At 43.7% G+C, this 12,504-nt stretch overlaps 1 protein-coding gene across 1 annotated transcript in view; it reads left to right on the top strand.

Annotated features, from left to right (window-relative positions):
* The window catches only part of DNAH12 (dynein axonemal heavy chain 12), a 182,171-nt gene that overhangs the window by 148,081 nt on the left and 21,586 nt on the right, over positions 1-12,504 (top strand). The window contains exons 64-68 of the mRNA XM_020968975.2: positions 1,164-1,417; positions 1,645-1,785; positions 7,228-7,365; positions 9,939-10,172; positions 10,343-10,531. Of these exons, the coding sequence (XP_020824634.1) occupies positions 1,164-1,417; positions 1,645-1,785; positions 7,228-7,365; positions 9,939-10,172; positions 10,343-10,531 (956 nt within the window). The remainder of the gene's footprint in view (positions 1-1,163; positions 1,418-1,644; positions 1,786-7,227; positions 7,366-9,938; positions 10,173-10,342; positions 10,532-12,504) is intronic.

Genomic DNA, 12,504 nt, shown 5'->3' with positions numbered 1-12,504 from the left:
AAGTGCATGGAGGGAGGGGGCTCTTAAGAACCATAAAAATGGAACACTGGCCAGCTGCCCCTTTGGTAAATTTGGAATGGAATGGGACTTGATAGAATGAATGAATGAATGGGAAAATGCATGGAAAAGGATTAATTGGACACTTAATTGTGTGTCAGGCACTATACAGGTACAAGCAAGCGAGATGGTCCCTGCCTTCAAGGAGTTTACATTTTAACAAGGTCTTACCTTCTTCCAATGTGAGAAATGTAGGAAGAGCTCTTGATGTCAGGAAAAACCTGGGGTTGAGATTCCTCTCTGACAGTCATTAGTTATGTGATTATGAGCAGGTCACTTCACTTCTGAGCTTCAGTTTCCTTATCTGTAGAACAGGGATAATTACGCCTCTGGTTTGGAACTCACAAGGTTGTTGGGAAGACCGAATGAAGTCATGTAAAGTGAGCCTTCTATTCACTCTGTGGTCTGGACAACCAGACCAAATGGCTATTCTGCACACAAGGCAATCCCTCCCCAAACTACTTTGTGTTATTACACACACGCACACACACACACACACACACACACACACACACACGCACGCACGCACACACGCACACACACACACATGCACGCACGCACATTATGTATACATATGTATTCTGAATGTACTTACAGATATATGTCTGTTGTCTGCCCCCTCCAAATGTAAGCTCCTTGAGGACAGCATCTATCTAACTCTTGTCTTTGTATCACTGACACTTAGCACAATGCCTGGCCCACGTATAATAATAAATGCTTGTTGATTGGTTGAGTGATTGATTAAAGTTCTGTAAGAAGAGGCAGCATGGCCTGGGGGATAGGGAACTGACCTTGGAGAATGGTAAGTCTGGATTCAAGTCCTGCCTGTGATACAAGAAAAGAGTACTATATAAATACCAGTGATTATTATGGGACTTTATTCAGTCATTTGGATATTTATGGAAAATGGTGATTATGGTTTTGAATGTTCAAACATCCAGACTCTAAGGGAATTGACTATGAGGGGCTTCTCTCCCCTGGTAGATTCCAGCTGTTTATAACTTAAAAGCAATAACAGTCACAGGTGGGCTTTGATCCTGGTATACCTACTTTTTTTTTCAAAGCATTTTATAATAAACTAGGCAATTTTTCTGTGCTCCTCTCAGGCCTTCTGAAATTTGCAAATGATAAAAATATGTCTGCAAACAAGTTCCAAGCCATCTCCCTAGGACAGGGGCAAGGGCCAATTGCAGCAAGAATGATCAGAGAAAGCATAGAGGAAGGAACATGGGTCTGCTTACAGAACTGCCATCTTGCTGTGTCCTGGATGCCAATGCTTGAAAAAATTTGTGAAGACTTTAGTGCTGAGACCTGCCAGCCAGCCTTTCGGCTTTGGCTTACAAGCTATCCATCTGAAAAGGTACACCAGTGTTGGACAGACGTTGGCTCATTTCTTTAAGGACTTTTTACGCTACACATTTAAAGTGGGCTGGCAGTGACTAATCTTGTCTTTTCCTCTCTCTCTTTTATTCTGTAGTTTTCATAGTCATTATATGTTTCCTATTTTCTAGCAATTGGTGTATCTGTATATGGGACTTTGAAGTTGGTGGTTTTCTGTCATTTTCCATCTTTTTTTTTTTCCTTTAGTTTCCGGTAACAATTCTACAGAATGGAGTTAAAATGACAAACGAGCCCCCCACAGGTCTCCGGCTGAATCTCCTTCAGTCGTATCTCACTGATCCTATTTCTGATCTCCAGTTTTTCAAAGGATGTCCTGGGAAGGAGCAGGTGAGTACTTGCTTCTTGGGGAAAACGTTCACAGCTTTGCTTTTTCCGTTTGTTCATTCTTTGCTACGATCTTTAAAAGTCTGGGTAATGGAAATATAATTTCTCCCCCCGCCATCTGCTGGATTGGACTGAGGCCTGGAGGGGCCATGCTGTGCATAGGCTATATTTTACCAAGTTGAGCTTTTTTATTTTTGCCGAAAACATATTTTAAGTTCTAAACACTTTCTCATTTGAAAGCATAAAATTTGCTAAGGTACTCTCAATTCTAAAGTGACCAGAGTGGAAAATCTTGTGTCTTTGAAGGCATTTTTTACTACAAGATGCTCTTTTAAAATGTGATGTGTATGTGTGTGTGTGTGTGTGTGTGTGTGTGTGTGTGTGTGTGTGAACTTGAGTACTCATCAAGATACCATGTTCCTCCTCCTCCTCTTCTGACTTTTCTGTTTCCATTATGGACTTCTCTTTCCCTTCTGCCATTTTAACTCTAGGGACTCTCCAAGGTTCAAGCATTACTCTTCTGTCCTTCTTTCTCTTCATTCTCTATTTGAAAAGCTCATTTTATTTCTGACTTCAGCTCTCAGGTCTTTGGTGATGATCACCCAGACGTCTAGTCTCACCTCACCTTTCCATCTGACTTGCAGTTGAAGCCTTCTATATATGTTGTCTTCCTCATTCCTCCAAATCAGTTCATCCTCATGACTTTTGTCTTTGTCAGTGATATCCATGTTCTCTTCTATCATGCCTGGATTATGGCTAGTCTGTGAACTAGATTTTACAGAATCACAGAAGCTGAGAGTTGGGAGGGGACCTGGGGTCCATCCAGTCCATCCCATCCAGGAAAGGAATCCCCATTATGACACGGCCATCCATCAGCCTCCTGAAGACCTCGAAGAAGGGGGAACGTGCCGCTTCTTGAGTCTTTGGAGGCTGTTTGGCCAAACTCATCTTCATAAAGTCCTAGTTCATTCATGTCACTTCCATCCTATAGAACATATAATGACCCCTGTTTTGCACCATATCAGGGCTGATCAAAGCGGTCTTTGTAATCTAGCTGTTACCTATCCAACCAGGTTTTTCAGTAACTCTCAAACTTCGGATGGTAGTTGTCGGGTGTGTGTGCTCCAGAGTAGAGGGTCAAACATGTGTCCCACAAAACTCCCAAGGCTCTGACCAGATTAAAATGTAATCGTGAGATATTGAACAAAATAAATAAAAGTATAGTAGAACATAGGTAATATTAATATGTGGTTTTTTAAATCAATATGTGACCACAGGGATGCCTGTGTAACCCCCATTTCTATCTGAGTTTGACAGCACTGCTGTAGAACATGTGCTAGGCAGGGAGGAGGGAAACAATTTCCTTTGTTTTCTCGTATGGCTCAATGGACTTGTTGCAGACATTTCCTCCACTGGTGCAGATCGCCACTATTCACCCTGTAGAGTTCTGGTTCGTATTTTACCATAAAATCTCCATGTTGGAGCTCCCCAACACATTGGAGTCTGTCCTCTGGGTCATGGACATTGGCTTAGGATGTGGACCTTCTTCATTTTTGCCATATGACCGGCCCCCTCCTTTTCTGGGTATGCACGTGCTTGGTGAGGTCCTTCTACGACTTCACAGACTCCCAGAATTGGAGAGTTGGTGCAGGCTTTGCAGCCACCCTGTACAACCCATTCCTGAAAAGAATCCCCATGTCAGCATGTCCAGTGAGATAGTGGCCACCTAGACTTTGCCCAAAGACCTTCAGTGAATGGAAGCACAGTCCCCCCCGACTTTGCAGTATTCCTCAGACAGTCTGGAGGCTGCAGCTGGCCACTGCATCGTAGATGTGTTCTCACCAGGCAGGACTGCCACCATACTTGGATGAGATCATAGACTCAGGGCTGGAAGGGACCTTACAGGGCATCAGTTTGATGCCTTCTTTTTGTAGATCAGAAAACCTAGGCCCAGAGAGATGAAGACCCTTTTCTAAGGTCACACAGGTCATAGAGCCAGGAACTGGACCCAGGTGTTTTGAACCCAAATCCTGCTTCCTTCTACTGTCCCTTGCTTCCCACGTGAACTTTCTTGTCTGCTGCCTCACACTTCTGACTCATGTGGAGAATACAGACCACTAAGTCAGACAGGGTTTTTCCCTTTGCATGACCTGATTTTGTGCTGCTGCCTGTAATTATATGGCTGACTCTTTGAGCTCAAGTACAGGATTTTTTATTTATTGCTATTGAGTTTTGTCTGGCTAGCACCAGACCTCTGTCCCAGCCCATTGAGGTCATTTTTTTGGATTTCAGTTCTGTCCCCCAGTGGACGAGAGATTGTCCCCAGCCTTGTGTCGTCCGTGAATGTGCGTGTGAAGCAGTCCATCCACCTCTGACATTTACCGCCTCTGTGACTGTGTGGGCAAGTCAGATAACCTCTTGCAGACTCAGTTTCCTTCTTGGCAAAATAGATATAATAATACTTAGACCCCCTATCACGAAGGCTGCATATAAAGAGCAAGTGAGCTAGTGTATACAAACCCACTTTTAAAACTTTAAATAAGGGTTATTTATTAACTTGTCATGATTACTAATAATATGATCTTATTGCTGATGTAATGTTAGTTCTTGTTATCATTATTTTTGGTGGTGGTTATCGTTACCTCATTTTCCTCTGTTTTCAGTGGAGCTCAGATGGAAATGGTCCTGAGACAGATCAAGATAATGGTGCTGTTCTCCTTTTGTGGCTAAGGCCCTGGGGACTGTTGTGCAGTTACTGTTACTACTATCAGTCAATCAATAAACATTTATTAAGTGCCTACTATGTGCCAGGCACTGTGCTAATCACTGGGGATACAAAGAGGCAACTGACAGTCCCTGCCCTCAAGGAGCTTATAGTCTAATGGGGGAGACAGCATATAAACATGTATATACAAAGCAGACTCTGTGAAGGACAAATAGGAAATCATTAATGGAGAGGTTGGGGAAGGCTTCCTGGAGGAGATGGGATTTTAAGCCGGGAGGCAGAGACGATGAGGGAGAACCCTCTAGTCCGGGGGACAGCCTGAGGAAATGCCTGGAGCAGAGAGACGGGGGGGTCTGGTTCGTGGAACATCATGGAGGCCAGTGTCACCAGATTGAAGAATCCATGGTAGGGAGCAAAGGGTGAGAAGGATGGAGAAGTAGGAGGGGGGCCAGGTTATGAAGGACTTCAAAGGCCAAACAAAGTACTTTGTATTTGATACTGGAGGCAATAGGGAGCTACTGGAATTTATTGAGTAGGAGTGTGATGTGGTCAGACCTGCACTCTAGGAAAATCACTCTAGTGATACGGTGGGGGATGGATTGGAGTGGGAAGAGCCTTGAGGCAGGCAAGCCCGCCAGCAGCTGTTATAATGGTCCAGGTGTGAGCTGATGAGGGCCTGCACTGGGGTGGGGGAGTGTCAGAGGAGAGAATGGGGCGTATTTGAGAGATGCGGTAAAGGTAGATTCTGCAGGCCTTGGCCACACTCAGATGTGCGAGGGTGAGAGATAGTGAGGAAGTCAGTATAACTTCTGAGTTGTGAGCCCCGGAGACTAGGAGGACAGGGGTGACTGCTACAGTAATAGGTAAGGTAGGATGGGGGAAAGATAATTAGCTCCATTTTTGTAGTGTAAGATGCCTGCCTGACATCCAGTTTGATATGTCTGAAAGGCACTTACTACTGTTATTCTAATCATTGACAGAATGTATAAGTTACTTGTCCAAGATCACACAGCAGAGAGGATTCAAACCCAAGCCTATCACTGAAGTTGCTTGTTCTTTTTCATTTTCTCTTTAGTGAAGAAGCTCTTAAAAACTCCATTTATCTGTCTATCTATCCACCTTTCTATCCATCCATCCATCCATCCATCCATCCATCCATCCATCCATCCATCCATCCATCCATCTGCCTGTCTGTGTGTTTGTGTGTCTTGTCTATCTGTCTGTCTATCTATTATCTCAAATACTTTTTGAAAAACCTTTTGAGAAAAGACGTGAATAGTTAAAGGGACAGAGTGAATAGCTTGAATATATTTTCAAAAAAGTGACAGATGTGTTCTGCCTTAAGAAAATCTGTTATTAATAATAACTAACATTCCTATAGCACTTTAAAAGTTTGCAAAGCACTTTACAAACATTATCTTGTTTTATTTATGTTATATGTCAGACTATACTAACAACAAACCTAGCAGGTAGATGCTGTTATTATTTCCATTTTACAGATGAAGAAACTGAGGCAAAGAGAGGGGTGGTGACTTGCCCAGTGTCACATTTGAACTCAGCTCTTCCTGACTCCAGGTCCAGTGCTCTATTTAACACACTAGCTAATTGGAATTATAGGAAAACTCAGACTAAGAGACAGCTTGTGTGCTTATGTATGTGTTTGTGTGTGTATACGTATAGCCATATATATTATATATAATAAAATATACAAATATATAATATATAAAATAAAAATAAACAAAATGTGTATGTATATGTAACATTATTCCATTTGTGCATACATATGTACACAGACAGAAGAAACAAAATAAATTCAAGGTAAGGTAGGGAGGGAGGGGTTTAGCAGTGGGGGGGGGAATCACAAAAGCCTTTGGGAAGAGGCTGATCCTTAAGCTGAGTCTGGAAAGCTTTGGAGCATTCTGTGGAGGGTTATGGTCTGCCTTCCCAAACGATTCCTTACTTTGTGCATGGATCTGCAATGGGAATCCCCTGTTGTATTTATTTAAAGTAAGGGTGGATTTACAAAACTTGGTTGCCCATAACTTTTCAGAAGTCTATTAAATTGCATAAAGCAAGTCATACTGGTGTTTTCTACAACATACTTTTCAGGAGTAGGAGAGAAACAATGAACGAAATAAAATATGTTCTATGTAAGTGACAGTTTGGCAGAGGGCTGGTTTTCTGGTATTTTAATCTGTCTTTGACCCCTCTCAGAGGAGGGGGGGGCTCGCTTACCGACCAGGACTAACGATGGATTATCAGTCAGTCAACATGAAGTGGCCCCTGTGTGCCAGGCACTGTGCTGAGTGCTGAGATACCAAAAGAGGCAGAGGACCTCAAGGAAGCTCAGGGCTTCCACAGTCCATTGGATGGGATTCATTGGTATAAATTCCCTTTCCCGATTCAGGTCTGTTACAGTCTTGGAAATGTGGAGTTCCTTGCCCAGGTCACGGAGCCCAGAACCCACGTCTTCCTGACTCTGTATCACTTTCCCTCCCCACTAGAGTAGGTTACTTTCATTACATTAATAGTGATTGATGAAGTGACTTGTCCTGAGCTCTGTTACCTCTTTACCTGTTGGGACAGTTACCTATTAGTGGGGAAAACCCTGCAGGGCAGAACAGTCACAGATTATAACTTGGTGGCGGTAGGAGGGACGCAGGTGAGGAGGTGACCGACAGTATCTTGGGATCCAGCTATGTTCTGCTTTGCCCCTCCAGGTGTGGGAGAAGCTGCTTTTTGGAGTTTGCTTTTTTCATGCCCTTGTCCAGGAGAGGAAGAAGTTTGGTCCTCTCGGGTGGAACATCCCGTATGGATTTAACGAGTCCGATTTGCGCATCAGTGTCCGGCAGCTGCAGGTAAGGTGGTTTCTGTGATTTCTGGCGTATTTTGGTGACTGAATTCAGGCCAAAATGCAGTCCTCAGGAAACGCACTGAGCCAGAGCCCAGGTTTGCTCATTCCTCCAGTGGGAAGCTGGGCGTGACATGGGATCACCTGTGGGGAAGGGCGGGGAGGCCCCTGATGATGGCATTCATGCCCCTCTTCCTGAGGAATCTTTCTTGTGAGATCATTGACTCACAGACTTAGGGTTGAAAGGGGCCTCAGAGGCTGAGTCTAACCCCCTCATTTTACCCATTAGCAAGGTCAAGAGAAGAAAGTCACAGGTGGCAAGTACCAGGGACAGGATTTGAACCCAGGATCTCTGACTCCAAATCCTCGAATGGCAATGTGCATGCAGTCTGCTCATACTCAGCTGGTGCTTCTCCACCAACCTTTAAGTGACTCTCAAGTTGACTTTTCCAGGGGTGCAGTAATGTCTGATTCCCAACTCTACAGCATCAGTGAAAGAATCTTGGGGTTGAAAAGATGGTCCTTTGCTTTGGGGAGAAGCTTGGGGCCAATAAAAGTACCTCCCAAGGCCTAACCCAAGTTTTCAATGGCATTAGGGTGGAGGTGATGCTTATAGTAAATGTAGGGGACAGCGGCATTGACCCTTTATAAAACAGGCACAAACCTCCTCCCGATGCTGGTCAGAAATCCCTCCACCATGTGAGAAAGCTAGCGCCTGAAGATGGGGTGGCATTGGCAGGAAGTGATGCCCTACTGGTCCCTCTTGGCTGTGCTCATGGTGGGATACAGTGGAATCCATCACTTCAGCTCTCTGTTGGACACTGGCAGCTTATCATTTGTCCATCAGAGTGGCCCCCAAAGCACTCTCTGAGGCCCTGGCTAGCTGGGGCACCCCCGGTCCCAGGGAGCTTCCTAACACGGTTTGTGCCTCGTTATTGGGGCACGGAGAAGGCCGCCCTGACCTGTGGGGCCAGAGGTCACTCAGTGAGGGTCAGAGGCGTAAGAGGCTGCCATGGAGGCACCCAGGGAGGGGACTCCAGGCAGCTGGTGTAGACTGGACATTTATAGAACAAGGCAAATGAAAGAAATGAGCTTCCACTCTGTGCTCGGCCGAGCAGGGCCTCCTGCCCTCCAGGAGCTCCCATTCAGATGAAAGATGAACCTTGTTCAGCCGCAAGTCTGTCGGAAAGGTCCCTTGGTCCCCAGGGTGCAGCAGCAAAGCAGAGGCTAACGTTTCTTCTCTAATGTCATTTCAGTGCACAGAGCACTGGGTCTGGAGGCAGAAAGACCTGAGTTCAAACCCACCCTCAGACATTTTATACCTGTGAGACAAACCATTTAACCTTGGTTTGCCTTGGTTTCCTCAATTATAAAATGAGAAATAACAGCACCTCTCTCACAGGGTTGTTGTGATGATCAAATGAGATAGTAATTGTAAAATGCGTGGCGCGGTGCCTGATGCACAGTAGGTGCTTTATGTTAGTTATTATTATTGTGTTGTTGTCAGTTACATTAATAAAATGTTGGTTTTGGTGTTGAGCCATTTGGCAGTGTCAAGGACCGTCACAGTAAGCATTTTCTGGGTCCTTAAGAGCTGTATTTCCTGAGCAGATGGGGCCTTGGCACATAGTAAGGGCTTTTTAATTCATCCGTCTTGAGGTTGCTTTTTAAAGACATTTATCGATCTAAGACATTTCCAAAAGACTCGTGATGGAAAATGCTATCCACATCCAGAGAAAGAACTGTGGAGTCTGAATGCAGATGGAAGCATACTTTTCTCTTTCTTTTGTTGTGTTTTTTTTTCCTCATGTTATTTCCCTTTTGTTTTGATTCTTCTTTCACAACATGACTAATGTAGAAATATGTTTAATATGATCATACATGTGTAGCCTACATCAGATTGCATGCTATCTTGGGGATGGGGAAGTGGAGGAGGGGGAAAATTTAAGAGTTCAAAATCTTATAAAAATGAATGTTGAAAACTAAAACTAAAAATTAAATTAAATTTTAAAAAGGAAAAAAATTAAAAAAATTAAAACCCCCCCACATATATATATATTAAATTTGGGGCAGCTAGGTGGTGTAGTGGATAGAGTGCTGGGCATGAAGTTAGGAAGATTCATCTTCCTGAGTTTAAATCTGGCCTCAGATACTTCCTAGCTATGTGACCCCGGGCAAGTCTCTTAACACTGGTTGCCTCAGTTTCTTAATTTGCAAAGTGAGCTGGAGAAGGGAATGGCAAACTACTCTAGTGTCTTTGCCAAGAAGACCCCAAATGCAGTCATGAAGAGTCAGACATGACTGAAAATGACTGAACAAAATTCTAAATTTAATACAGTCGTAACAAGACTGCTTAGCTTGTCTATGTTTCCTTTTGAATTTCTTTCATCTATGTATTTCTACAAGTTGTATTGGTGCATTCTTCTTTCATCTCTTTCACTACTCATGAATTCTCCCTTTCCTTCAAAATAGAAACCCTCCCTTGGAACAAATAAATGCAGGCAGGCAAAACCGAAAACCACGTCAGAATTCAGATGAGGTAGAGATGCTTTAAAATGTACTCATTTTCCTTGATTTCAGTTATTTATAAATGAGTATGAGGATGTTCCCTTTGAAGCCATCTCTTACCTCACGGGTGAGTGTAACTATGGAGGACGAGTGACCGATGACTGGGACAGGCGTCTCTTGCTCACCATACTGGCTGATTTTTACAACCCAGAAATCATCAAGAACCCGCATTATATGTTTTCTCCCAGTGGAAACTACTACGCCCCTCCTCGGGGCACCTATGATGATTACATTGAATTTATCAAGGTAACTCTTTGGGCTTGTTGAGGGGTTTGGATGCTGGGGATCATCCCAACCACTTTGCACTGTGGCTGGCACATGAAAGAGAGGACTGCATTTTGATGTGGGAATCCTTGAGTTCAAATCCAGTCTATTAGATGCCGATATCACATGGGTGATCTTGTGTTTTCCTGCAGAAACTTCCATTCACTCAACAACCTGAGATATTCGGGCTGCATGAAAACGTCGATATCTCCAAAGATCTCCATCAAACCAAAACCCTTTTTGAGTCTTTGCTCTTAACCCAAGGGGGGACCACCCAGTCTGGGTCATCGGCAAGTGCCGACGCTACTCTGCTTGAAATCACCCACGATATTCTTGGGAAGGTACGTAAGAGAGAAGCCCAGTGCTTTCTTTGCGGTGCACGATTTTGTTCTTCCTGGGCAGATTTTATTGTGCCCTCTGTGGAGCAGAACAGAGCTGGATTCCAGCACCTGGACCCGAGGGGTCCAAAAGCTGTAAGAGACAGAGCGAGACAGGACTGGTCTGGAATCAGATTTCTGATCGGGAGCTGGACGGGATCTTACAGGGCATCCAATCCAACCATCTCCTTTTACGGATGAGCGACTAAGGCCCAGGTGACGGAGTTTGGATTGGAATCCAGATCCTCTGACCTGGTCGCATTCCACTTTCTTTTCCCAGCCTCAGCTTCCTAATCTATAAAATGGGAATAATAATACTGATGTCTCAGCCTAGTGGGATTGATAGGAGACATAAATGAGATACTGTTTGGAGGGCACTCTGTAGTTGCCTGATATTATCAGCAGCAGCAGCAGCAGCAACATTATTATTATTATTATTTTCATTATTATGGTTGAATTGATTACAGATGACCCAATGAATATAACTGGTTTGTTTCAATTTGTTTCACAGTTTAAAAAGATCCCTTGAAGGAAGTTAGCCCAGATAGTATCTCACTACTACAGGTTCAGGTTTACAAAGCATCGTCTTCCTAATAGCCCTGTGGGCTCCGTTGTACAAGTATTATTAGCCCTATTTTTTTTTTCTAATGAAGAAACTAAATCAGAGAGGTTCAGTAATTTGCTGAAGGTTACCCCACTAGAATGAGGAATTGAACTCAGATATTTTACCTGGGTCCTGGGGTCTTTTCATCATTCAGTAAAAAGGCCACATTCTCGTTAGGATATTTCTACCAAGGAAATAGGTTTCTATAGATTATCTTGGCTGTTAGAAATGGTAAAGTCTCCCTCCTACCACCTGGAGTGTGGCCGGGCTCATTCTTTTACGTTAAATCCAGCTTGCAAGGATGGGTAACTTCTCAGCTCTCCTCCATTTTTATGATGTTTGTTTACAAAAAATGTACATTGTAGTTCTGAATAGTTCCCTTTTTCTAGTGATTTTTAGGATAGTTTCCCAAATTGCTCAGCTTTTTCTTTCTGAGCAGATCCAATGAAAGACCTTTCTAGACTCCCCAGTTGTTAAACTTGTATTATCTTGTATGTGCATGTATATTTATTTGTCTTTGTGCAGGGCGTGTAGTAGGACCACCTAAGTGTTTTGAAGACGGGTCTCATTTCTTTCTTTTTCCTTTTTGTCTTTGTAGCTCCGGGGCTTTGTGGGTAGTGGGTATTTAAGAAATGCTCATCAGATCGAATTTTTAATGCCAAGTAGCTTATAAAAAGATCTGTGTGTCCCTGAGTAAGTAACCTCTGTCTGCCTCAGTTTCCTCATCTATAAAATGGGGATAATAACAGTACCTACTCATAGGGTTGTGGTCAGGATAAAATGAGATGTTTGTAAAGCACTCTACAAACCATAAAACTATGCAAATGCCAGCTGGCACCATTATTGTTATTATAAAAACTGGTATTCACAAAGCAGAAAAATGATCCACTTGGCGGGAGGATTCTTTTCCTTAACTGTGGATTCCTCCAAAGCAGAGCTTTCCTGGTCCTTTTAAGTGTGTGGTGCTTTTCGGAGTCAGAGGCTCTGGATTCAAAGGCTGCACCACCTTTGACCTTGGCCAAAACACTTAACCTCAGTTTCCTCCTCTGTGGAAGGAGTGGATTGGGCTTGATGACCTCTGAGGTCGGTCCCTTTGAGCTCAAGGTCTGTGAATCTAATAACAAGACTGACCCTACCCTAAATGCACGTTAAGGCGTATATGCAAAGCACTTTACAAACGTTATCTCATTCCATCCTTATGGAAACAGCCCTGGGAGGTAGGGGCTATTTTACAGATGAGGAAACAGAGGCAGAAAGAGGTTCAGTGACTTGCGCAGGGTCAAACAAATTCAGGTCTACCTGACCCCAAGTTTAACATTAGATTCACTTAGCC

This window comes from Phascolarctos cinereus, unplaced genomic scaffold (assembly GCF_003287225.1).
Source record: "Phascolarctos cinereus isolate Bilbo 61053 unplaced genomic scaffold, phaCin_HiC Scaffold_4;HRSCAF=312, whole genome shotgun sequence".
In the NCBI taxonomy this organism is placed as follows: Eukaryota; Metazoa; Chordata; class Mammalia; order Diprotodontia; family Phascolarctidae; genus Phascolarctos; species Phascolarctos cinereus.
Note: the sequence above shows the minus strand (reverse complement) of the source record. Positions and strands in the feature narration are given on the sequence as shown.